The sequence below is a fragment of the Herpailurus yagouaroundi genome, unplaced genomic scaffold, assembly GCF_014898765.1.
Source record: "Herpailurus yagouaroundi ecotype Mexico unplaced genomic scaffold, PumYag 163, whole genome shotgun sequence".
Classification (NCBI taxonomy): Eukaryota; Metazoa; Chordata; class Mammalia; order Carnivora; family Felidae; genus Herpailurus; species Herpailurus yagouaroundi.
The window spans coordinates 9,512,071-9,539,424 of record NW_024412404.1 but is presented as its reverse complement, the minus strand read 5'-3'; the positions used below and the strand labels follow the sequence as shown (position 1 = coordinate 9,539,424).

The window sequence follows — 27,354 nt, the reverse complement described above, 5'->3', positions numbered from 1 at the left end:
AACCAGTGCAGAAAAGCAGCCCAATCGGAAAAAACAGCTAAGAACAAACAGGCAATTCAAAGATATACACGTGGTCAGTAGTGAAAAGCATTCATCCAGGGGCGCCTGGGTGGCTCAATTAGTTAAGCTCCCAACTTCTGCCCAGGCCATGATCTCACAGTTTTTGAGTTCGAGCCCCACATCGGGCTCTGTGCTGACAACTCAGAGCCTGGAGCCTGCTTCAGATTCTGTGTCTCCCTCTCTCTCTACCTCTCCCCCACTCATGCTCTCTTTATCTCAAAAATAAATGAACATGAAAAAAAATTTTTAAAAAGTATTTATCCACAATAAACAAAAACAAAACATTAATCTAAGAAGATGATAATTTTTATCTATTAGATAGTTTAAAATGCCTTAAAAACAACTCTAGATAACGACTAATAGAACTAATTAAATATATTGTGGTACAACTATTAATACTATGCAGCCTTTTCTTAAAAATGAGGTATATCTGTTAAGTGCCTTTATGAAACTATTTCCAATATTAAGTAGTACAAACAAAAGCAAGGTAGAGAAAAGGGTGCATGACTCTGTTGGTAATTATTTTTAAAATGTTGGAAAATTACAATAATGCCCTTCTCCTATATATAAAAACAAGTTTACTCATTCTTTTTCCTAGAAAGATACCCAAGAATACATCTTATGATGGTAGTAACCTTTGAAGAACGAGAGTTAGAGAGGACTGAAGGGGGAAGCCAACTAAAATATGTGTTTTACTGTTGGAAGCAATTTTTTTTTTTTCCAACGTTTATTTATTTTTGGGACAGAGAGAGACAGAGCATGAACGGGGGAGGGGCAGAGAGAGAGGGACACACAGAATCGGAAACAGGCTCCAGGCTCTGAGCCATCAGCCCAGAGCCCGACGCGGGGCTCGAACTCCCGGACCGCGAGATCGTGACCTGGCTGAAGTCGGACGCTTAACTGACTGCGCCACCCAGGCGCCCCTAGAAGCAATTTTTAAACCCTAAATACAACAAACCCACACCCCCACACACACTTTTTGAAAAGTATTTTAATGCTAATGAAGTATCGTGGAGGATTTTTGGGTGGGTAGGGAGCAGGGGCATGCTTAAATCAGCCTTTTTATTTTTTATTTAAAAAAAAAATTTTTTTTTTACATTTATTTATTTTTGAGAGACAGAGCATAAGTGGGGGGAGGGGCAGAAACAGAATGAGACACAGAATCTGAAGCAGGCTCTAGGCTCTGAGCTGTCAGCACAGGGCCTGATGCAGGGCTTGAACTCATAAAATGTGAGATCATGACCTGAGCCAAAGTCGGATGTTTAACCGACTGAGCCACCCAAGTGCCCCCTAAATCAGCCTTCTAATAGGAGTGTATCTTATTCCACCTTTCCAGGTAGCAGTGAGACAAAACATATCAAGACCCTTAGCAATTTCACGTTCGGGAATTTATCCTTAAGAACATTGGAAACATACCAAAAAGGGCAATCAGAGCAACACTATTTACAACAAAAGTAAGCAGGAAGGATTCAAAATGTACTCTTGTGGAATTACAGTACATCACTTGATGAACGTTATGACCATTATATCAGTTTAATAGATGAAAAAGTTTATTAAATAGAAAATAAAGATAAAATAACCCATTTTTATAATAAAAATATATATTTCAGCTATAAAACTATATTTATATTTATACATAGGCAACCCACATACACATAGGTATTAAAATTTCTTCAGATAAATGGGGCTGTGGCTTTTTTTTGGGGGGGGTTGCATTTTATTATTTTTAGATAATGAGCTAGTTTTAAGATTCCTTAACTTTATAACTACAGAATCTCTTATGTTTGCACATCAATAAAGTGATAATTTATTGAATAAATATAAAGACACAGGTTTGGAATTAAGTTCATAAAAATTCAGTTCATATTTCTCTACTTTTTCTTGATTTTTAATTGCTTTAGGGTAAAGAATATTCACTGAATTCAATATAGGATAGCATCTATACTCTCTGAACACAGTCCTTTTTAACAACAAGAAAAGTTATTTACATATCCTCAGTTTCACCTTAAATCTTAATATAACCATTCATTTTGACCATACCAGTGAATTATTTTAGACTCCTGAGAATCTTGACAACTCATTATCATTCCAAACCCTTACTATGCAGGAGGGTAATGGTTCAGAACATAGCTATACAGCTTTAACGTTGGGCTTAATTATTCCTATATACAAGAATTCAAAGAGATAACCACAGGTAGACAGACACACTGTAATACAGCTGTGCTCAAACAAAGAGCAATTATACAGGGGGTATCTGGCAATGTCTGGAGGCATTTGATTGTCAAGACTGGGAGTGAGAGTGTTATTAATAGCACTTAGTGGGAGGAGGCCAGGAATGATGCTCCATATCCTACAATACATAGGAAAGCTGACAGCAAAGAATTACTCACCCCAAAATGTCAATAGGTTGAGAAACTGCTCTAATGGGCCAGTAACCTCTTTAACACACTTCTCTTTTACTTGGAATTTCTTGTCTAAAAGAAATCTATGTTTCTTCTCAATAATTATATACAACCAATGCCTCCATACATGTGTAGAAATTCTTTCCTTCCAAAATGTCTAAATTTCACCAGTAATATTTCCTCTCTTCATGGCTTCATATTAAATTCACTTTCTCGTAACTGACAAAAATCATAAGCTGATTTTATGAACTTACTGCCAAGTTAGAAAAACTGGTAAACAATTTTATGTTAGGAGTATTTATGTAGTATTTTGAGAATCTAGTAAAATACTGTGTAATATTTACATACCCTCCCCACCCACATTTTTATGTCTTTCATTCTTTGTCCCTACTTATTTCCCCTTAAGCTTTTTCCTATTCATTTTTTAGACCCAAATTAACTCAGTCTTTTACCATTACATCAATTAAGTGCTTTTTTCCCACTGTATTAACTAATACACACAAATTCTCAAAACTTTTATAGAAGTGAAAAATGCTGCCTCTCCACACCTTTCTCCCAGGTGGCACAAAAGATGTACACAGTGATTATAAAACATTATAACACATTAACAGTGTGCCATTTTTACTGTAACTCACTTATTTTCTCTTATGCATGGTCTAGATTTCTATTAAGTGTATTTTTGAAAGTCCCTACCATGTATCTTTATCATAGTAATTCTTAATTATTTCTACAGATTCTTATATATCAAAGCTAATTTAAGCTACAACTGAGTACCCAGTCTGTATATGAGACAACAAAGGTTTCTTACCCTTGCTATTTCTATTCTCAGTTACCACATTTTCCATGTGTCAGGTTACTACTTTACTAGGCAACTTAATATATACTTAAGATAGGGAAAAAAGCTGACCAGTTAGTTTGGGCAACATGTTTCTTCTCAGAATAAAATTTAAAGCAAAAGTCTAGTGACCATTATATAAATGCAGTAGTGAATCAACTTTTATCATCAAATATAAGATCAAAGTAATTTCTAGTTACTTGCTGGCCCTCTAAGTGTTGATTTCTGCCAACTAGAGCTATTAGAATGTGAGTGTCCTAGGTCCAATTCAAGAAACCTATAATTGAGTGATATTTCATTGTTCTTCAAAATCATGCAGTAGTACCACTAGCACTGGAACATGAGAGCTTTTCCAAGTTATAATAAATAGACCATATGGTTTGAAAGTAGCACTCTTTAATTAAACTACAGGTTCCTTTAACTTATAGATTTATGAAAAACTAGTCAATAATACAGAAGACCCTAACTTATATAATGAAGTTTAGCGATTAACAATTTTACAATTTCTTTCCGTAAGACTATAGAATAAAAAAATAAAAAGTTTTTTAATGACTCAAATCTCCTGGGCATGGCATAATGTAATTATCAAACTATATACTCTATAAGAGGACTGCCCAATAGAAATATGTGAGCCATGTACACAATTCAAAATTTTCTAGTAATCACATTAAAAAGCATGAAATAATTTTTGACACAATATATCAAAAGATTACTTCCACACATAATCTGTATTTGTTATGATATATTTTCTATTTTTTCCATACTATACTACGTTTCCAAAATCTGGTATGTCTTCCACACTTACATCACATTTCAATACACTTAAGTACCAAGAGCCCTTTGTGGCTAGTGGCTTCTCAACTAGACAGTGCAGCCCTAGAGAGTCTAGAGCAAAATAAAGCAAATGACTAAAATGCAACCTAAGAATCTTCACCCCTAATCACAAAATTTTTAGGCAAATCCTCATGTGTTAAAACCTGACTACTATAAAACACACCTAAACAGAGATTACAATGCTTATGACCCATAAAAAATATTAAAAATCAAAACAGTGATGTTACTTTCATATAATTTACTAACTCTAAAACAGTCTGAGTAATGTAAAGGCCATTACTAAAGTGCAGATTTGAAAAATATGAAATAATTTCTTCTTTAAACATAAGCCCAGTCCTAAAATGAAAATTAAATGATAGCCCATTCTGGGAAGAAGGAAATTCTGACTGAAATCACTTTATTTCAGTGATCTTACCCTACCACAGTCCTAGTGCCCAAACAGCAGACAATGAATGATAAACTTAAGAACACTAAATGTGAATAAAATCTGTTTTCACAAAAAAAGACCAAAGAACAGCTAGAAGACTTCATAGTACCTTTGCAAACTTGAAGAAAGGTCTTGGATCTTTTCTGAAATATTCAATATCAAACATTGCTTGAGGGTCTGGAAGGTCTGGGAAGTCTATTGCAAGGCGAGCATAAATACCATCTCTTGACCTGAAGTCAGGTATTCCACAAGAAACAGAAACCTGAAAATATGCATGGCATAATTTGTACAATTAAATTTTACCTCTATATTTATAATTACTAATTCTTTCATCACATAAGTAGGGAAGAACTGAAAAATATTTTACTTTAAAATTTATTTTGGGGGAGGGGTGCCTGGGTGGCTCAGTCAGTTAAGCATGCGACTCGTTTTTGGCTCAGGTCATGATCCCAGGGTCTTGGGATTGAGCCCTGCACTGGGCTCCATGCTCGCTCGCTCTCTCTCTCTCTCTCTCTCCCTCTGCCCCTGCCCCTGCCCTCCACACACTCTCTACAAAACATTAAAAAAAATTTGTTTTGGGGAACAAAAATACTGTCCTACTCTAATTTCAAATTCAAATAAAAACAAAACAACCAGTATAATGAAAATCCACCACATTTTCCATTCATAGTGGGGTAAGGAATTTTAAGTCAGGCTATTCTTCTTTTCAGGCTAATTTCAAACCTTTAAGCATTTAACCAACAAATTAAAAGAAACTGCAATTTGAGAACAGAGTAAACCATTTCAAATTATTTTAACTAGAAAGCAGGCAACATTTTCTATCACAGTCAAGTATTTCCAAAAACAAAAACCAAAAAACTATCATCTGGTCAGGGTTCTACTTCAAGAATATTAAATTACTGTATTTTCTTTAAAAAATCTTATCATAGGGGAACCTGGATAGTTCAGTTGCACATCCAACTCTTGATTTCAGCACAGGTCCTGATTCCAGGGTCATGGGATCAAGCCCCATGTCAGGCTACTCACTTAGTGTGGAGCCTGCTTGAGATTCTCTCTTTCTCTTTGCCCCTCCCCAAATGTTTCTTTATTTTTGAGAGAGAGAGACAGAGCACAAATGGGGAAGGGGCAGAGAGAGAGAGGGAGACACAGAATCTGAAGCAGACTCCAACTCACAAACCGCAAGACCATGACCTGAACCGAAGTGGACGCTTAAACTGACTGAGCCACACAGGCGCCCCTACAGTATTTTAATTCTTAACGGACACTTCAAACAAGGATTTCAGAAGTTAACTTGTTTCACAATTTTATCAGAGTTGACTTCATTTTGACCTCAAAGTAAAACTAACTAGTCTAAATCACATCTGGGAACAAAGCAAAATGATACTTGATAATCATTTATGATTAACTAGCACTCTGCCTTACCTCAAAATGGCAAAAAGCAGGACTGAATTTTACTCCAACAGTTGCCCTAGGTCACTACTTGTAACATATTCTGTATTCAACACACAATAAGAGCCTTAGGTAGCTAGTTAATTGTGAACCCAAAGTAGGGCAAATGAAAAATGTCAAGCCACCACAATCACATCACCTTAAACTAAAATGGAAGGGAGGTAGGAACCTGTTGCCTTCCCAACACTGTAATTTTACTTGTGAATACCAATTAGGTTCCCAGTTTCCCCATAAAGATGGAACAAATACCCAATTTTTCCATCAAACCCTGACACATTTTATGCAAAGACTTCCCTGCATCTCCTTTAGGAGCTGTAGTATAATGTAAGGAAAAATGTTGCCTTAACTCCACTTAGTTACTAGGTTAACAAACAGAAACAAATCTTATTTAAGGTTGTTGGAGAGGTTTTTAAAGAACTGAACCAATTTAACAACTGCTACTGCACCTTTTTAGTAGTTTTCAAACACAAATGCCCGTTATCATGTCAGGATAAATTCTTCTACACAAGAAAAATGTTTCTTAATTAGAAAAGACTTAATTAAGAAAGATCATGCACCACCTCCCCCTTTAACCAATGTTATATACATCTTACATACCCCAGCTCCAGTTAGAACTATTATTTTTTTGCACTCTTGTAATAATTTCACAGCATCTTCAATTGTATTAATATCTTTTCTTTTTTTTCTTTTTGGTGGTTCTGAAAGGATATTAATAACAATCTGCCACAGTGTCATATCATCCAATTCAGGTGGAGGAATTGTTTCTGGTAATAAATCTTTAAGAATTGTTCGAGGATCTGTGCCAATCATGAGATGTTGCTGAACAAAAGTATATGGACCTGTATCAAGAGAAAAAAGAATTAGATCTAATCTACTTCCAAGTAATTCAAAATCTCATTTCTTTTCTTTTCTTTTTTTTTAATTTTTTTTTCAACGTTTTTTATTTATTTTTGGGACAGAGAGACACAGAGCATGAACGGGGGAGGGGCAGAGAGAGAGGGAGACACAGAATCGGAAACAGGCTCCAGGCTCCGAGCCAACAGCCCAGAGCCTGACGCGGGGCTCGAACTCACGGACCGCGAGATCGTGACCTGGCTGAAGTCAGACGCTTAACCAACTGCGCCACCCAGGTGCCCCAAAATCTCATTTATTTTCAAGTAATGAATTATCAAACTTTGAAGTTTTTTTGCAAAGTAAGAAAATGCAATATAAAGGTATTTCATTCTTTGAAGCTAGTGCTCAGGGAGATCAAATCCAGAGTTGGGCCTGCCCCTGGAGTTCCTGAATCCAGCCTCATCTCTCCTGTTTCTAAGAATAAAACCAAAATTCACTCTTCAGATCATTTAGTATTTTTTCTTTCAAAAAAATATTTGTCATGTTAGACTTAAAAAAAAAATTTAGTACATTAATTTGATCTGGATCAAAAGACTACCAACATTAATTATTCAACTGCTGATAATAATCACCTTCATTTACTGAATATGTGTTTAATGTCAGAACAGTTATTAATTCACATAAATCTTCCCTGAAAGAGGTTTAACAGATAAGAAAACAAACACTGAGGCAGAAACCTCTTTGACCTGGGCCACAGCAACTTCTTACTCAACACGTCTCCGAAGGCAAGGGAAACAAAAGCAAAAATGAACTATTGGGACCTCATCAAAATAAAAAGCTTCTGCACAGCGAAGGAAACAATCAGCAAAACTAAGAGGCAACTGACAGACTGGGAGAAGATATTTGCAAACAACATATCAGATAAAGGGTTAGTGTCCAAAATTTATGAAGAACTTATCAAACTCAACACCCAACAACAAATAATCCAGTGAAGAAATGGGCAAAAGACATGAATAGACACTTCTCCAAAGATATTCAGATGGCCAACCGACACATGAAAAAATGCTCAACATCACTCATCATCAGGGAAATACAAATCAAAAACTGCAATGGTATTTAGGTATTTATCCAAGGGATATAGGTATGCTGTTTCGAAAGGACACATGCACCCCCATGTTTATAGCAGCACTATCAACAATAGCCAAAGTATGGAAAGAGCCCAAATGTCCATGGATGGATGAATGGATAAAGATGTGGTATATATACACAATGGAGTATTACTTGGCAATCAAAAAGAATGAAATCTTGCCATTCTTAACTACGTGAATGGAACTAGAGGACATTATGCTAAGTTAAATTAGTCACTCAGAAAAAGACAAATATCATATGACTTCACTCACATGAGGACTCTGAGATACAAAACAGATGACCATAAGGGAAGGGAAGCAAAATAATATAAAAACAGGGAAGGGGACAAAACATGAGACTCTTAAATATGGAGAACAGACAGAGGGTTACCAGAGGGGTTGTGGGGGGGGGGGGGAATGGGTTAAATGGGTAAGGAGCATTAAGGAATCTATCCTGAAATCATTGTTGCATTATATGCTACCCTGGATACAAATTTTTAAAATAATTTAAATTTAAAAATAAAAAAAGAAAACAAACACTGTGAGACGTAAAATAGTTTGCTCAAAATTACCCACTTAGTAAGTTGCAAAGCCAGAATGCACACCCAGAGCTGCATGCCAAATTTCATGTTCTAAGTAACTTTATAAGTTTCCAAAGCAATTGTTTCTACTTCTGCAATTTCTTTCATGCTTTTTTAATCATTTTGAACACCATCATTTGATGAAAACCAAAGGAAAGATAAGTGTTGAGTTATGAATAAATAGAAAAGAGTTAGGTTATCCCCTTGAACTATAAAATACTAAGTATGTATTTTAGGAGTTTAATTAACTACCAATTTTTAATGCTATTACAAATTATATCCACTTTTTTTTTTAATGTTTTGTTTTCAAGAGAGAGGGACAGCAGGTGGTGGGGGAGGGGCCAAGAGAGAGGGAGACAGTGGATCTGAGGCAGGGTCTGCAAGACCTGGGGATGGAACTAAAGAATCCACGAACCATGAGATCATGACCTTAGCTGAAGTTGGAAGCCCAAATGACTGAGCCACCCAGGCGCCCCAACAAATGATATCAAGGTCTAAGTTTCAAATTCTGATTGTCTGTTGCTAATATATAGGGATACAGTTGAGTTTTAATAGTGATGACATATCCTACAACTTTCTTCTAATCATTTAACTCTAGTAGTTTTTGACGTTTCCATCAAATTTCTACTTAAATGATGTCTTCTGCAAATAATAACAGGTTTCCAACTGCCTTCCTAATGTAGATTCCTTTTATTTTTGTCTATTGTAGTAGCCAGAACCTCCATGATAAAACTGAATAAAAGCAGTAAGAACAAAAAAGAAAAAAAACTACCAAAATCAAATTTCTATAGCTAAGATCTTGAAAAATACACGGTAATTAATAGAAGTTATGTACAAATGAGTTCTAAAAATCAATAAAGTAAAGGTACCAGCCCCTAAAGCCCACAGGAAACCTATATATAATTACTATCTTTTAAATGATACATACATTATTGATATTTTGACCATTCATAATTTTTACTATGAAATTTCTTACATCAGTTTCCTAGTTTGAGTAAACATTACAGACACTAAACAGGAACTAATCACCACTAGTTTAAAGAGACAAGGCACTTTTGAAAGAATGAGAGCACATTAAGAGAAAGATTTTCAGGATGCTCATATTATAACTTTGGTATAAAAATCTGATAGTGTTCTCTACTTCAGATTACTTTCCCATTTCATCCACATATTTAATATTTGTTAAGCACAAACTGTGTGCTAGGCACTGACAAAACACTATACCAAACAGTCAAAATCCCTGCCCCCATGGGGCTTATATTCTAGCACAGCAACTACGACAATAAAGAAGTTAGATACAGACTTTGTTAAGAAGCGGTAAGTTTTAAGGGGGGAAAAAAAAAAAAAAAAAAAAGAACAGATTTGAATTGAGGGAGAGCAAGATACTCTAACTGGAGAAAAAGTACTCCACACAGAGGGGTACAAGTGAAAAGGACTGAAGGTGTGAGAAGGACCTGACTGAAAAACACCAGAGGCCAGCTTCCATGGGGCTTGACAGGCTTAAAAACAAAAACAAAGCACCAGACTTTCCCTAAAAACATAAGCTGATACTAAATCTCAGAAAGCACCTAAGAACCTCATCACCAGGTTATAAGGGTATAGAAAACTGTATTTTCAGTTGGCACAAAAAGATATACAAAGAAAAAGACACTATTCACTAAAGATCTGAAATCATACCTATACGTGGCCTTGGAGTCCAGTCACTAGAACTTGCATGTGAGGCTCTATCATCCTCATCACTTTCACAGGAATGAAAACCATTGGTGATTATTTCATCACCAAACAGAAGGTTATCTGCAAAAGAAACCAAAGTAACTCAAGGCTGCTGAAACAATCTGAATCTAAAATGTATGCAGATCTGTAACAGTTATTATGTAAAGATTTTCACTGAATAAACCACTGAACATTCATTCATACTGCCTATGTAAAAAAAAAATGCCTACTGGGTCAGCTTGCACCATTCACAGGAACAGTATGTCTTCATCTTTAGGGATTCTGCCCATTATCTACAACTTTCAGTTCATCAAAATCTAGAAATAAGTTAATTATACTTAATCAAAACACAAAAAGTAGCAATCTAGTTGGACTGAATTGATTGATTACAAATAATGGGAATGCATGAAACTTGTCAAAAATTTAACAAGTGACTCAAATATAATCACAATAATTTTCCCGTCTCTTACATAATACCAGACACAAAGATTTCCTTGCATCATTATTAGTTTCCCATATTAAACTGTATTTACTGAAATCAGGGGTCGTTTTATTAATGCAGACCTTAATGCTCAGGTATGGCCCAATGGTCCACTGGTAAGATTTATTGATAAAGACAAACATCCATCCAAGACATAAACAATTCCGATCAAAAAAATGAAACCCTCAAAGATGACATGACATACAAAACTAACACATCTATCTGCTTTAGCATGCCAGAAAAATGTCAATTCGTGTTTCAGGGTTACAGATACACACACGCGCGCGCGCGCGCGCACACACACACACACACACGCAATTACACCTACTCTAAAAAACATGAGCACATAATCAGAAAAAAAGTACTATTTATATTAAGTACTCAAGGTACTATAATGCTTCCATACCCAGCATTAATTGCACCACAGAATGGTAATGTCTTTAGAATAGCCTCTGATTTTCAAATTTTGCAGGCTATGACTTTAGAAAAAAAGCTTTGCTCCTTAAATTTAAAACAAGTTTAAAAATAAAAACCTTCAAGGGAAAAAAAAAGTTACCAACTGCACAGGTGTGTCAGTTTGCAAACACAACTGCAAAAGGTCGATGCAAGGGACAAAAGTTGCAGATTTAAGTGTGGAGAGAAGGGGTGTGAAAAAGTGAACGATGTTTAACAAAGGCAATATGCTAAAAGAGTTAAGAGGATAGAAAAACTTACTTTAAAACCAACTGCGGGAGCTGGGCGGCCCGGCGGCTGCGCAAAGCGCAAGGCCGCCTAGGCGGGCCGTGCAGGGAAGGAAAGAGGGAGAGGAGGGGGGAGTACTCGGGCCGCTCCCGCAGCCGGGCCAGCAGCCCCGAAGGCGCGCAGCTAAGGAGGCCCGCGATGGGGAGCGGGACGCCGCAAAACCAGCCCTGAGCCCCCGGCCCGCCCCAGAGAACCTCCTCACCCCACACCAGAAGGGGCCCCAAGAGAGGGAGGAGGGGATGCGCAGTCCCAACCGCCCGCGCCCTGCGCACCTCGGTACCCAATCGCCGCCGCCGCCGCCGCCTCTTCCTCCTCTTCGCCCTCGTCGTCGTCGTCGTCGTAGAAGTCGTCGGCCGGCGGCGGCTCCCGGGTTAGGCCCTGTAGGCCCGGCCCATTGTCTCCTTCTCCGGCCGTCGCCGCCTGGGCCTCCCGCTCCTCGCCCGCCGCTGCCGCCTCCCGCCACAGCGCCGCGGCCGCCGCGGGGCAGCCTCCGGTTGCCGCCGGCACTTCACGCTCGGGGGCCGCCCCACCGGGCTCGCCCGGGCTCCGCCCCAGGCCTGGACAGTCTCTCCGCGGCCTCTTGCGGAGTGGCTCTCCGGCGGGCGGCGACGCGGCCTCCCTCTCGGCCACCACCGCCGAGGGGGAGCCGCCGGGCTGAAGGGCGAGCGCCGCCTCGTCCGCCATCTTCCAACTGCCTCTCTGGCCCTCCTCCCTCGCCTCCTCTGCTCCCGCTCGACTCGCGGCACTGGCGCCCCCGCGGCTCGGGCTGCGGGAGATTTAAACCCCGTCACGTGACCCGGCCCTCTTCGCCCCCGCCCTCCCGCCGCTCCCGCCACCCACGCGGGCCAGACCACAACACGGCGGGTCACGTGGCGGGCGGAGGCGGCGTGGGCTGGGAGGAAACTCGGCCCCACCCCTCTGCGGCAAGCGCTTCTCGCAGCCAAACTCTCCCGTTTCCCAACTTATTTTCAAAACTGTCCTCAAATCACTGCCTCAGGGGTGGCCCTAGTTTTGGTTCACCCTGTGCGTTTCCACTTAAATCTGAAGTGAACACCTTGCTTGCCTTAGTCTTTCTATATTTAAGCTAAAGGTTTAAAACTTCGTTCCTGAGAGGCGATAAGGAACGAAGCTGGCCAAGGCTTAGCTTCGTGAATTACACTGGATAGTCTCGTTAACCAGCGTTAAGTAGAGGGAAAAAGACGCAGTTCACTCCGCACTTTCTTCACACCCTTCTGATAGCTGCTCTTAGCTCCTTTTTCTTCCTAAAAACAGAATGTTTAGCTGACTGCTTTCCCCCCTTCTCTTCATCGCGTGTATACGGTGGTGTAGATTGTCAAATACTTAAAGGCATATGTCCCCCATGAAAAACCTCTGACTTGGGGGATTGGAGGTTAGCATGTCTGCTTTCTGACCCCAGCTTGGCTCCAAAGGTGTGAATTACCTTCTCTGAGTGTATTAAACCCAGTGGGTCGTATGGAAAGAGCAGAATGAGCATGAGTCGGGCCCGTATACACTTCTGAATTTGGGTTGGAATTTGAGATTCTTGCCTACTAGCTTCAGCAATTTAGCCTTTCTAAACGCAATATTCTCATCTTTAGTATGGTAATTTCTTATTCGCAGGGTTATGAGAATTGAACAAGATAGATGTAAAGTGAGGAGTACTAGTGGCTCAAAAATATTAGCTCCTTACACAAACAAATAATGTAGCTCTTTGCATACAAGACGCCCCTCTACTTTCCACCTTCTCTGAAATTCCAGGAGCCTGTACCTCCATATCTAGCCTTAACTAATGACTCCTACAATACATGGCAGATCTGGAGCCAATGGTTGGTAGGGCATCTGCCCCTGCAGTATGGCACTAGAACTGCTTAAAGGACTGCTCCAAGTTTATAGTAAATCATACCTGAAGTTTACCATGGGGGCCTACCTATACTGGGCCAATTATTTAGGCAAACAACCTAAGTTGTTTCTTCAACCTTAAAAAAAAAATTAGAATGTTGGAAGTGTATCACTAAGGCCCCATCTAAATCCAAAAGGCATTGCATTTCAAATTAAACTGAGAAACTTTGCCTACAACTACTGACTTTTCATTTCTGAAAGTAATCTCTTTTGTCCTTAAAGCCTAGGAATCATATTTGATGTGTTCCTTTAGATTGATGCCCTCTAACCAATCGGTGACCAAATCCTGTTGTCCTTCCCTTCCTTCCTACACTCTCTCCAATTCCTAACTACATAGGCACCTCACCCTTCCTGGCTGACATTCTTGGTCCTGCTCTCTCCCTACTTTCTCCGTCTTAACCTGCAAAATAGCTCATAAACTGATTCTCAACCACACTGCTGAGATGTAGTATATGAAATGTTGAGAGTCAGTATCCCATCAAAATTGAGAGAAAGATTGGGGTGCCTGGCTGGCTCAGTCAGTAGAGCATGTGACTCTTAATCTCAGGGATGTGAGTTCTAGCCCTACCTTGGGTGTAGAGATCACTTAAAAACAAAACAAAAACACCTACAAAATACGGAAAACAGTTTATCTTTTTAAAAAATTTGAGGGGCACCTGGGTGGCTCAGTTGGTTAAGCATCTGACTTTGGCTCAGGTCATGATCTCGAGCTTCTTGAATTTAAGAGTTTGAGCTCCACATCAGGTTCTGTGCTGACAACCCAGAGCCTGGAGCCTGCTTCAGATTCTCTATCTCCCTCTCTCTCTGCCCCACTCCCACTCACACTCTGTCTCTCTCTCTCAAAAAAAATGAACAAACATTAAAAAACATTTTTTTAAAAATTGAGGGGCACCTGGGTGGCTCAGTCGGTTAAGTGTCCAACTCTTGATTTCAGCTCAGGTCATGCATGATCTCATGGTTTGTGAGATCAAGCCTGGTGTTGGCTCTGTACTGACAGTGTAGAGCCTGCTTGGAATTCTCTCTCCCTCTCTCTGACCCTCCCTTGTGCATGCTCTCCCTCTCTCACTCTCAAAATAAATAAACATGAAAAAAATTAAAAGTTTTGAGAGAAAATTCTCAGCTTTTTGTGAGAAAGGGATTTGTAAGCTTATGGACATCCATTACCTATTAATTCAATCATTCATTTATGTATATTGTACATCAAAGACACTTGCTGATATTTATGAAATGCTATGTGATCAATATGGTTGCTACTATGCTGAAAAATCAGAAAGCAGCATACATGACAGGTAGGATAAATGAGACACAAGTGGTATTAAAAACAAAACGAAACCCTTTCAACTAGACTTCTGGCCTACCAGTAGTTGAGAACTACTTGCCTGAAATTCAAGTCATAGTCCTTAAAGCTTGCAAGTTTGCATCCAGTTTTTCAAATGTTACCTGAATCTGGCCTTCACCTTCTTATAAATATTTTTAGCATTAGTATACTTTAACTTGAATTTATCATTTTAGAAAGCCATTTTTTTTAAATGAGGAAGCTCTTTAAGTTTTCATATGGGATGATCTCTAAGCTGCACAGTGTACGATGTAGAACAGTGTGTATAATATAATGCTATTTGTGAAAAAATAGAAGGAGAGTGTGGAAGGGAGACCATATATATGTATTTGCTTATATATGTAGAAAATAACTCTGAAAGCACTTAAACACATACATTTCTGCCATATATTTGTCATACTTTTTTGTCTGTGCCTCCTTCCCTAAAACAATCTTCTCTATTCCTTATTCAATACATTATCCCCTATTTATTTGTTAGTTTATTTTTCTCTATGTTTTATTGATGGTCTCCCCCAACTTGAGCAGGAATTTTGTCCATCTGGTTCAGCTCTGTATCATTACTTTTTAAAAAAAAAATTTTAAATGTTTATTTTTGAGAGAAAGAGAGAGAGAGAGAGAGAGGAGAAGGGGCAGAGAGAGAGAGGGAGACACAGAATCCAAAGTAGGCTTCAGGCTCTGAGCTGTCAGCACAGAGCCCGAAATAGGGCTTGAACTCCACAAACAGTGAGATCATGAACAAAACTGAAGTCAGACGCTCAACCTACTGAGCCACCCAAGTGCCCCATCATCAGCTTTTTATTAGAGTAACTGGCACATATATTTATTGAACGAAAGAATAAATGAAGAATGTAAATTAATATTTCCACACAGGAAAAGAATTATTGAATGAAGGATGATGGGCAGTGTGGGTCTAAAAAAGAAAAGAAAAAAGGCAAGAAGCAAGGGAAGAAATTCAGTTTGTCCCCAGCACAGTTCAGGTGAGAAAGTCTGTGAAACATGACATGAGATTGGTGATACCTTGTTTGACAAGATGAACATAGATGTACTGACCTATGAGGTGTTTTTCAGTTCTCTGATTCTTCAGACACCAAATGGGTGTTCAATAATTCAACTCAATCCTGACACTAACTACCCAGAGTTAGTAAAGACCTTACAGCTTAAGGGCTCAGTCTTACAAAACTGCCCCTAGTTCAGATGCCAGTCACAAGTCCTAGAACTCCTGTACTTCTGACTAACTATAAAATGGGTGTTCCCATGATACCCTCCTAAAATTCAATCATTTCCTAGAATGGCTCACAGAAGTCAGAAAGACACATTACTTACATTTACAAAGTAAACATATCTTCTGTATCCTTACAAAGGATACAAATGAAGAGCCAGATAAAAAAAGAGGTACTGAGGGCAGGGTGCAGAAAGGTCCCAAGCATAGTAGCTTCTGTCCCTATGGAGTTGAAGTGCACCACCCTCTCAGGATGTGGGTGTGCTCACCAATTTGGAAGATCTCTCCATTTTTCAAGAGTTGGTTTTTTTTAAGTTTATTTACTTATTTTGAGAAGGTGGGGAGGGGCAGAGAGAGACAGGAGAGAGAGAGAATCCCAAGCAGGCTCCACTCTGTCAGAGCAGAACCTGACTCGGGGATCAAACCCACAAACCATGACCTGAGATCATGACCTGAGCCAAAATCAAGAGTTGGATGCTTACCCGAGTGAGCCACATGGGCATCCCTTCAAGAGTTTTTATAGATCTCAATCTCCAGCACACCCCAGCCCCTGTATTTGGAGGTCTAGAGTGGGCTGAAAGTTCCCACCCTCTAATCACTTTATCTTTCTGGTGACCAGCCCCATCTTGAGGCTGAGGGTCCCAATTCAAGAAGTACATCATTAGCATGAACTCAGAAGTGATGGAAAGGGGCTCATTATGAATAACCAAAAAACACTCTTATCACTCAGGAAATTCCAAGGTTTTACAGAGTTCTGTGTCAGGAACTGAGGAGAAAGACAAAATATTTTTTACTATATCAAAGCCTGTCATAGACTTCTGATACTAGTCACTAAGATTTTTTACTTGCTTTTTAGTACTAAGTCCCCTAAGCAGTCTTCAACAGTAATTTGGTTTCCATATAGAATTTCCCACTGGAGAGACAATGTTTGAAGAGTCAACATTTATATTCTGGCTGACTTTGCAGTTCTATTTATATAAACAAATAAACTGACTTTATAGCTTTAATATCAGTCTCATATGACTACAATTTATTAGAGGAGTTAGTACCAACTCTTTGTATTCTAAAAAAAATGGTATTGACAAAACTAGTTACTAACGTGGAAAAATATAGATTCCTACCTCAAAGTAGATAAAAAAATAAATTCTAAGTGGGCCAAGTATCTAAATTAAAAAATACAATAAGAATATCATATAATTCTGTATGAAGAAAGAACTTAACTAGGACAGGAGCCATTTATTTATTTGTTTGTTTGTCTTAAAACTTTATTTTTTGGGGGGTCTGGGGGTGAGGTGGAGAGGGAGACAGAGAATCCCAAGCACACTGTGCACTGTCAGCACAGAGCCCGATTCGGGGCTTGAACTCACAAACTGTGAGATCATGACCTGAGCCAAAATCAAAAGTCAGATGCTTCACCAACTGAGCACCCAGGCACCCCAGGACAGGAGCCATATAAAATCTGTATTTCCCTATATGCTCCACCAAAAAAATTAAATTAAATAAAAAAATTAAAAAATGAAATGCATATTTGACTACGTAAAAATTTAAAATATGCTCAAATTTATTAGTAGTCACAGATATGCAAGTAAAACAATGAGGTACCCATTTTTCATTTTTTACAGGCAAACGTTTTTTAGGCAAACACAAAACAAATTTTATTATTGCCATCTATTGCTTACCAGGATATGGGGGAACTAATACTCTCATACATTGCTATTATAGTGTTGGAAAGTAATCTGGAATATTTATTAAAACTATAAATATATACATACCTTTCAATCCAAAATTCCATTTATCTTAACAAAATAAAAGTATGAATATGTAAGGTCATGAATGCAAGAATGTTTATTATGGTATTGATGTTGCAGGAAAAGAAAAAAAAGAAACAATCCAGATGTCTTCAGTAGGAAACCTGTTGATCAAATTATGGTATACACTTACTATGGCATATTATTCAACCATTAAAATGATCTATAACTGATCTCAAAAAATGTTTGTGATGCACTGTGACAAAGCAAGTTGCACAAAAATGTGTATACTATGACCTTTTCTATTATTTAACAAATACCCACTTTTTTATTATTTTTAAATTCCCTATAGGGGGTGCCAGGGTAGCTCAGTCAGTAAAGCATCTGACTCTTGATCTCAGCTCAAGTCTTGATCTTACGGTCATGAGTTCAAGCTCCATTTTGGGCTCTGTGCTGGGCATGGAGGCTACTTAAAAAAATAAAAAAATAAAAAATAAGACCCCTAAATACGTATATACAAATCTCTATACAGATGTGGCTGTACAGACTTGGAAAAAGTATGGAAAGTTAATGTCAAAATATTAACATTTTAACATCCCTGATAGAGGAAGCAGGCATAGATACAAGGGTTAGGGACACATCAATAAATGTTTCTTGCTAAAATTTCATATATTAAAATGAGAATATATATATATATATATATATACACATATATACATACATATACATATATACACATATATATACATAAAGGAAAAGAGGATCCATTTTTTGAATTTTTTTTTTTAATGTTTTTATTTTTGAGACAGAGAGAGACAGAGCATGAACGGGGGAGGGGCAGAGAGAGAGGGAGACACAGAATCGGAAACAGGCTCCAGGCTCCGAGCCATCAGCCCAGCGCCTGACGCGGGGCTCGAACTCCCGGACCGCGAGATCGTGACCTGGCTGAAGACGGACGCTCAACCGACTGAGCCACCCAGGCGCCCCGAGGATCCATTTTTTGAAACTACAGTCTGAGGGCTAGAATCTGGATTCTGGGGGTCTCCTCAAGCCCCTCCAACCCTGCGAGGCTTAAGTGGTAGCTGACTTGCCTGTCTTAAACTACTTCTTTTTTTTTTTAATTTTTTTTTCAACGTTTATTTATTTTTGGGACAGAGAGAGACAGAGCATGAACGGGGGAGGGGCAGAGAGAGAGGGAGACACAGAATCGGAAACAGGCTCCAGGCTCCGAGCCATCAGCCCAGAGCCCGACGCGGGGCTCGAACTCACAGACCGCGAGATCCTGACCTGGCTGAAGTCGGACGTTTAACCGACTGCGCCACCCAGGCGCCCCTTAAACTACTTCTTTTTAAATTTCCAAGGTATAACCACAAGTTTAGCAGATGCTATTCTTTTATGGTTTCATGTATATTATTTAGTCTTTTTGATCAGTTTATAATACAAGTGTTGTACTTCCATACAGAACTTAGTATTCTATATATTATCAAACACCATTTGGGGAGATGTGTGGGATGTCCAAACTAAAGCAAATAGATAGGCTGATAATGTGGCCTGCCTTCCACCAGCTATATAAAGTCCTAGACCAGTGGTTCTCAACTGGGGCAATTTTGCTCCCCTACCCTCCAGAGGATTTTTGACATTTTTTTCTTGTTTATTTATTTGAAAAAGAGAGAGCGAGAGAGTGAGTACGTGTGCACGAGCTGGGAAGGAGCAGAGAGAAATGGAAGAGAGAGAAACCCAAGCAGGCTTCTCACTGCCAGTGCAGAGCCAGATGCAGCCAGATGCATGAACCGTGAGATTATGACCTGAGCAGAAATCAAGAGTCAGACGCCTAACCAATTGAGCCACCCAGGCGCCCCTGAAGACATTTTTTAGTGGGGGACGTAGGGAAGGTACAACTGACATTCAGCAGATAGAGGCCAGTCATACGTCTCAACATTCTGCGATGCAGAGGGCAGCCCCTAATGAAAAATTTTCCAGCCAAAACATCAGCAGTGCCACAGTTGAGAAAGTCTGTCCTAGAGTTTCAACCACAGGGCAAGTGGTACTGGATGGGACTCTAACTGACAAAGATTCCCAAGGGAATGAGGGGAAGGTTTTTATTAGCAAGGCCATGTTAAAAAGCAGCATAGGCGGTGATTTTCAAACTTTGGTTTTAGCAGCTGAATTTATCTATTGAAAGATCTTAACCCTATTATATAATGTAGAGCCATTTCCTTTAATATTTAAAGGACTCACACCAATCAATAAGGAAAAGATTGATAGCCAGTTGAAAATGAAGAGTTCGGTTCACAGAAAAGGGAATGCACGTGGCTTTTAAACATGTGAAAGATATAAAACGTCACTCATGAAAAGAGAAACACTCACTAATTTACAATGAAATGCCGTTTTTCACATTATCAGGGTAGTAAGGAACCAAAATTTGATCATATGCTGCATTGAAAAGAATGTGCAGAGCCAGACCCAGTTGTACAGTAATAGTAAAAATGGAAATTAGTACAACCCTACGGAAAGCAACTTGGCACTGTTAATCAAAATGTAAAATGCATATACCTCTTAATCTGGCAATTCTAATACTGGAAATCCATTTTTATAGATCCACATACTTGCATATGTGTAAAATGACTTTTATTCAAGAGTATTTATTGTGCCATGGTTTATATTAGCAAAAGATTGGAAATACACTAATTTGCCATTAAGAAGGAATTGGTTAAACATACAACCAGTACATATTGTTTATATGTATATGAATCGTCACTTAAACTCAGGAAATGGGTAACAGAACTTGCTCCTAGGGCATGCAAATGGGAGACTGGAAGACAAAGGTGAAAGATTTTGCAGGTGAGGCAGGGGCAGGCAAGGTGGGGGGCGTAGTGGGGCATGTGCCTGGGTGGTTCAGTCAGTTAAGTGTCCAACTCTTGATTTTGGCTCAGGTCATGACCTCACAGTCATGGGATTGAGCCCCATGTCTAGCTCTGCACTGAGTGTGGAGCCGGCTTGAGATTCGCTCCCTCTCCCTCTGCTCCTCTCCCCTGCTTCTCTCTCTTTCTCTCTCTTTTTCTCTCCCTCAAAAATAAAGACTTTTTTTTACTGTAGAACCCTTTGTGCCTTTTGAAGTCTTCACCATGTGCATCATTATGTATCATATGTGTGTGTGTTCATATGTCATACATTATATGCCTTAAATATATAAAAGGAGGGCTGTTCTGATTGAAGTAGGCTCCCTAAGTTTCTACCACATCCCTCAAGGCATCATTAAGAAGATTTAGGGTCCCCAAAGAACACAGTAAAAAAGCCACTGTCAGAGTTGTGGTAGGGTAGACTAGCTGCTGTAATAATCATCCAGAGATTTCAATGGCTAAATACAGCAAAAGTTTACTTCTCATTCACACAACAATCCTACATGGGTGTTTTTCATCTGATGGCTTCTGGGGTCAGCTTTCCATTAAAAAGTGACCAAGAGACCCTTGTCCCTTTTATCTTGTAGCTTTGCCATTGGACAGGCAAAGGAAATTAAGTAACATCTGTTGAAAGGTTTTATGGGCCAGTCCTGGAAATGATGCTACTACTTCTCCCATTCAACTGTCTAGGAACAGTCAAGTGGCTACACACAAGGAATCCTGGGAAATTTTATCATTCAAGGTGACAGAATGGAATTGAGGGCAAATAGAAGACCATGACAAGCATTTAATGAAATCTAGCTACATGGCCAGTTCGTCAGCTGGATCCATTCATTATAACTTTATAAAGTTTCCTATTAGCTTTTCACCAAATGCATCCACCTCTTTAATGGTGTCTTTTGATGAACAGAAGCATTAGTTTTAATGCAGACTAATTTATCAATCTTGTACTTTGGTTTTTTTTAAATTTTTTAATGTCGATTTATTTTTGAGACAGAGGGAGCCAGAGCATGAGTGGGGGAGGGGCAAAGAGAGAGGCAGACACAGAATCTGAAACAGGCTCTGGGCTCTGAGCTGTCAGCACAGAGCCGGATGCGGGGCTCGAACCCACGAACCATGAGATCATGACCTGAGCCGAAGTCGGACGCCTAACCAACTGAGCCACCCAGGCGCCCCACAATCTTGTACTTTGTATTGCATTGTTTGTTTTCTTTTTTCTTTTTTTCTACTGAACTATAATTTACATATAACATTGTATTAGTTTTAGTTGTACAACATAATGATTTGATAGATAAATATATTGCAAAATGATTACCAGAATTTAGTTAATTCACCACCACACATAGCTACAAAATTTTGCACATATGTATTTAGCCTTACTTTCTTAGCAATTTTTTAATATATAATACAGTTACATTAACTAAAGTCACCATACGGTACATTACATCCCTAGGATTCATACTGGAAGTTTGTGTCTTTTGATCATCTTCATCCATTTCACCCACCCCCTGCCTGTGGCAACCATCAAAATGTTTTTATGCATTTGGGTTTTTTTTTGTTTTTAGATTCCACATAGAAATGAAACCATACAATATTTTAAAAAATATTTATTTATTTTTGAGAGAGAGAGTGCACGCATGTGCGCAGGTGGGCCCACATGAGTGGGGGAGGGGCAGAGAGAGAGAGAGAGAGAGAGATACACAGAATTCAAAGCATAGTCCAGGCTCTGACCTGTCAGCACAGAGCCCAATGAGGGGCTCGAACCCATGAACCATGAGATCATGACCTGAGCCGAAGTCAGATGCTTAACAACTGAGTCACCCAGGTGCCCCTGAAATCATACAATATTAATCTTTTTTCTGTCTGACTTATTTCACCTAGTATAATGCCCGCAAGGTTCATCCATGTTGTTGCAAGTGGCAGGATTTCCCTCTTTTTTATGGCTGAACAATATTTCACATATATCATATTTCACATTTTCTTTATCCATTCACCCATCGATGGACACTTAGGTTGTTTCCATGTTTTGGCTACTATAAACAATGCTGCGGTGAATATGGCGGGTGCAGATATCTTTCAAGATAGTGATTTCATTTTCTTTGCATAAATTCCCAGAGTGAAATTACTGGATTACTTGGTTATTCTATTTTTATTTTCTTGAGGAGCCTCCATACTGTTTTCCATTGTAGCTGCATTCCCACAATGTACACAAGGGTTCCCTTTCTCCACATCCTTCCTAGCACTTAATATCTCTTATCTTTATTTTTATTTATTTATTTATTTATTTATTTATTTATTTATTTATTTTTAAGCGTTTACTTGCTTTTTTTCAGAGAGAGAGAGAGCATGAGTGGGGAGGTGAAGAGAGAGGAACAGAGAGAATCTCAAGCAGGCTCTGAGCTGTCAACATGGAACCCAACAAGGGAGGCTCCATTTCACAAACCGTGAGATCATGATCTGAGTCAAAAATCAAGAGTCAGATGCTCATCCAACCGAGCCCCTCAGGTGCACCTCTTATCTTTTCAAGGACAGTCATTCTAACAGGTGTGAGGTGATATCTCATTGTGGTTTTAATTTGCATTTCCTTGTTGATTAGTGATGCTGAGCACCTTTTCATATTTCTGTTAGCCATCTGTATGTCCTTTTTGGAAAAATGTCTATTCAGATCCTCTGCTGAGTTTTTAATTGGATTGTTTGTTTTCTTTTGAGTTGTCTGAGGTTTTTTTAAATATATATTTTGGATATTAACCTTTTATCAAATATGTGATTTACAAATAGTGTTTCATATTCTGTAGGTTACCTTTTCATCTCATTGATGCTTTCCTTTGCTATTCAGAAAGTTTTTAGTTTGATGTAGTGCCACTTGTTTATTTTTGCTTCTGTTGCTTTTGCTTTGGTGTCAAATTCAAAAAAATCATCTCTAAGACTGATGTCTAGGAGTTTACTCCCTACGTTTTCTTCTAGGAAGTTTATGATTTTAGGTTTTATGTTCAAGTCTTTAATCCATTTTGAGTTGATAATTGTATATGGTAAAAGATAGTGGTCCAGCTTTACTCTTTTGAATGTGAATGTCTAGTTTTCCAATACCATTTTCTTATTTTTAAGGTTTATTTATTTTTGAGAGAGAGAGAGAGAGAGAGACAGAGCACAGGCGGGGGAGGTGCAGAGAGAGGGAGACACAGAACCTGAAGCAGGCTCCAGGCTCTGAGCTGTCAGCATAGACCCCAACTCGGCTCGAACACATGAACCATGAGACCATGACCTCAGCTGAAGTCAGACACTTAACCGACTGAGCCATCCAGGTGCCCTGCCCAACACCATTTACTGAAGAGACTATCCTTTACCTACTGCATATTCTTGGCTCTTTTGTCATAAGGTTTTGTTGTGCCTTGTAAATTCCCTACATATTTTGGATTAAAGTACTTTGTTGGATATGTGATTTGCAAATATTTCTCCCAGTCTGCAGCCTGTCATTCATTCTCTTAACCAGATCCCTTTCTTTACAGAGCAGAGGTTAATACTAACAAAGATCAATTTATCATTTTTTTCTTTTGTGAATTTTGCTGTTGGTATTATATCTAATAACCCTTTGCTTAACCCAAGGCCACAAATATTTTCTTATATTTTTCTTCCATAAGTTTTTTGGTTGTAACTTTACATTTCTGTCCACTTCTTTTGGGCTAGTTTTTGTATGAAGTATGTGAAGTATCGGTCAAAGTGCCTTTTGTTTTTGTTTTCTTATTGTTTGCCTATGGATATCTAGTTGTTCCATCACTACTGCTAGAAAATACTGTCTTTCTCTGTTGAGTTGACTCTGCACATTTGTCAAAAATCAGTTGTGGGTTTTGTGTGGGTCTCTTTCAGATCTCGATCCCATTCCATGGATGCATATGTCTTTCACCAATAGTATGCTATCTTGATTGTATAACTTTATACTAAATCTTAAAATCTGATAGTAGCAGGGGTGCTTGGGTGGTTTAGTTGGTTAAGTGTCTGACTCCTGATATTGGCTCAGGTCATGATCTCACAGTCATGATCTCACAGTTGTGAGATCCAGCTCTGCATCAGGCTTTGTGCTGAGCATGGAGCCTGCTTGGAATTCTCTATCTCCCTCACCCTCTGCCCCTCCACCCCTCACACACGAGCAGGCACTCTCTTTCTCAAAATAAACATTTTATAAAAAATCTGGTAGTAGCAGCCCTCCAACTTTGCTCTTCTACAAAATTGCTTGGGTTATTCTAATTCCTTTGCCTGTTCATATAAAATTTTATATTAAGCTTGCCCATATATATCTAAAAAACCAGGCTGAAATTTTGACTGTGATCACATTGAATCCATAGTTCAATTTGGAGAGAATCAATATCATAACAATACTAAATGTTCTAATATTCTCACATAGCATATCTCCCTATTTATTTAGACTTTAATTTCTTCCATCAGTGTTTTGTAGCTTTCAGTATATAGATCCTGCACATATTTTGTTAGACTTATACCTAGAGATTATATTTTTGGGGTACTATTGTAAGTGGTTACTTTTTTATTTTTTAATTTTTATTTATTGTTTTGAATGTACTTTAAAATTTTTTATTTCTTTTAATGTTTATTTTTTGAGACAGAGAGAGACAGAGCTGGAGCGGAGGAGGGGTAGAGAGAGAGAGAAAGAGGGAGACACAGAATCTGAAGCAGGCTCTGGGCTCTGAGCTGTTAGCACAGAGCCCGATGCGGGGCTCAAACTCATGAGATCATGACCTGAGCCAAAGTTGGACGCTTAACCAATTGAGCCACCCAGGTGCTCCAGTAGTTTTAAAAATTTTAAATTCTAATTGTTCATTCCTAGAATATAAAAATACACTTGATTTTTAATATTAACCTAATAATCTGTGACTTTACTAAACTTACTTATTAGTTCTAGGAGCTTTTTTGTAGATTCCTTGATGTCTACATAGACAATCATATTGTCTGAGAATAGAGATAGTTTTATTCTTTCTTTTCAAATCTATATGTCTTTTCTTATTCTTGCTTTATTGCACTGGTTATAATTTCCAATAAAATGTTTAATGTGAATAAGAGCAGACATCCTTGCCTTCTTCAGATATAAGGAAGAAGCATTCAGTCTTTCCCATTATGTATATTAGCTGCATTGTTTTGTAGACATTCTCTTTCAGGAGAAAGTTCCTTTTATCCATAGTTTGCTGTGAGTTTTTTTTAAATCATAAATAAATGTTGAATTGTTAAATGATTTTTCTGCACCTACTGAGATGATCATATACCTTTTCTTCCTTAGTCTGTTGAAATGATGAGTTACATTGGTTGATTTTTGAGTGTTGAGCCAGCCTTGCATTCCCAGGATAACTCCTACTAGATTCCATTTGCTAATGTTTTGTGGAAGATTGTTTCATCTATGTTCATTAATGATACTGATCTGTTGCTTTAATTTCTTGTACTCTTTCTCTGGTTTGGGAAATCAGAATAATACAGGATTCCTAATATAAGTTGGAAAGTATTCCCTTCTATTTACTGGTATTACTTCTTCCTTAAATGTTTGTTAGACTGAAATTTTCTTTGTTGGAGGATTTTTACAAATTAAATGTCTTTAATAAATATAGAATTATGCAGGTTATCTATTTCTTCTTATGTGAGTTTTGGTTCTTTGTGTCCTTCAAAGAATTGGTCTATTTCTCTTGGTAATTTGATTTATGGGACTTGCTTGCAGTATTGTCATTATCTTTTGGATGTCTGTAGAGTCTGTAATAATGTTTCCCCTCTTTCATTCCTGTTAATGATAATTTGTGTCTTCTCTCATTTTTCTTGTCAGTATTGCCAGAGGTTTATCACTTTTATTAATCAGAAATAAGGGAGTCTCTTCTCCACCTCTCCCATATTCAGATTTTTCCCCACACTCTCCAGCTATCACAGTCCCCTTCTTTAGTTCTCTGACTAGAAAAATGAGCTTTGTCTTGGAGGTTTAGCTGTCACACAATTCTGCATGATTGGGACCAACATTGGGGCAAAGCAATTAGAGAAAAGAAAGAAAAACATAAGGGGGATTCCCTACACACACACACACACACACACACACACACACACACACACACACTTTCAGATCACAGGTTCACTTTATCATAGTTCCTCTGGACTGAAAGGTTTCTCACTGGGATTTTAAATGCCTGTGCCACTGCCACCACAATACAGCTCTGTGACTGGGGTTGTCCTTGGGGTAAGGCAAAAGAAAAAAACAACAAGAAGGATTGCTCCATACTCTCTTGCTTATAGGAACCCCTTTCCTGCTCTTCTGACCAGAAATGTAGGATTTCTCTAGGGGTTTTTGATACCTGTATCAACTGTACAGTTATATATAGTTATGTGGCTGTCTTTGAGTCAAAACAAAGAGAAAAAAGAGGAAAATGTGGGAAACTGTATGTGTTTTTCTTCAGCTTTGGTTCCCCTCCTCAATCTATCTGCTACTATGTTTTAAGTAGCAGATATGTTGCTTTATGTATTTTGTCCAGAGTTTTTAGTTGTAATCATTGAGAAAGATAGGCTGTAGTGGGATTACTCTATCTTGGCCCAGTACCAGAACTCCTGAAGTGTTTTATTTATTTAAAAAATGTTTTTAATGTTTGTTTATTTTTGAGAGAGAGAGAGGGAAGAAGGGGCAGAGAGAGAGGGAGGGAGACACAGAATCCAAAGCAGGCTCCAGGCTCTGAGCTGTCAGCATAGAGCCCGACGCGGGGCTCAAACTCATGAACTGTGAGATCATGACCTGAG

The 27,354-nt window shown here is 38.6% G+C and overlaps 1 protein-coding gene across 10 annotated transcripts in view; it reads right to left on the bottom strand.

Moving 5' to 3' along the window:
- The window catches only part of SIRT1 (sirtuin 1), a 65,067-nt gene that overhangs the window by 15,462 nt on the left and 22,251 nt on the right, over window positions 1-27,354 (bottom strand). For 5 of the 10 annotated variants that reach the window (XM_040485173.1, XM_040485172.1, XM_040485176.1 and 2 more), the window contains 5 exons: window positions 17,711-17,850; window positions 11,757-12,250; window positions 10,227-10,343; window positions 6,605-6,846; window positions 4,668-4,820 (listed from right to left, as the gene is read on the bottom strand). In XM_040485173.1, coding sequence (XP_040341107.1) covers window positions 4,668-4,820; window positions 6,605-6,846; window positions 10,227-10,343; window positions 11,757-12,250; window positions 17,711-17,730 — 1,026 coding nt within the window. In that variant the 5' untranslated portion in view covers window positions 17,731-17,850. Of the gene's footprint in view, window positions 1-4,667; window positions 4,821-6,604; window positions 6,847-10,226; window positions 10,344-11,457; window positions 11,613-11,756; window positions 12,251-17,710; window positions 17,851-27,354 lie in introns of those variants that run through there. The other 5 variants (XM_040485179.1, XM_040485178.1, XM_040485180.1 and 2 more) reach the window with 3 other exon arrangements.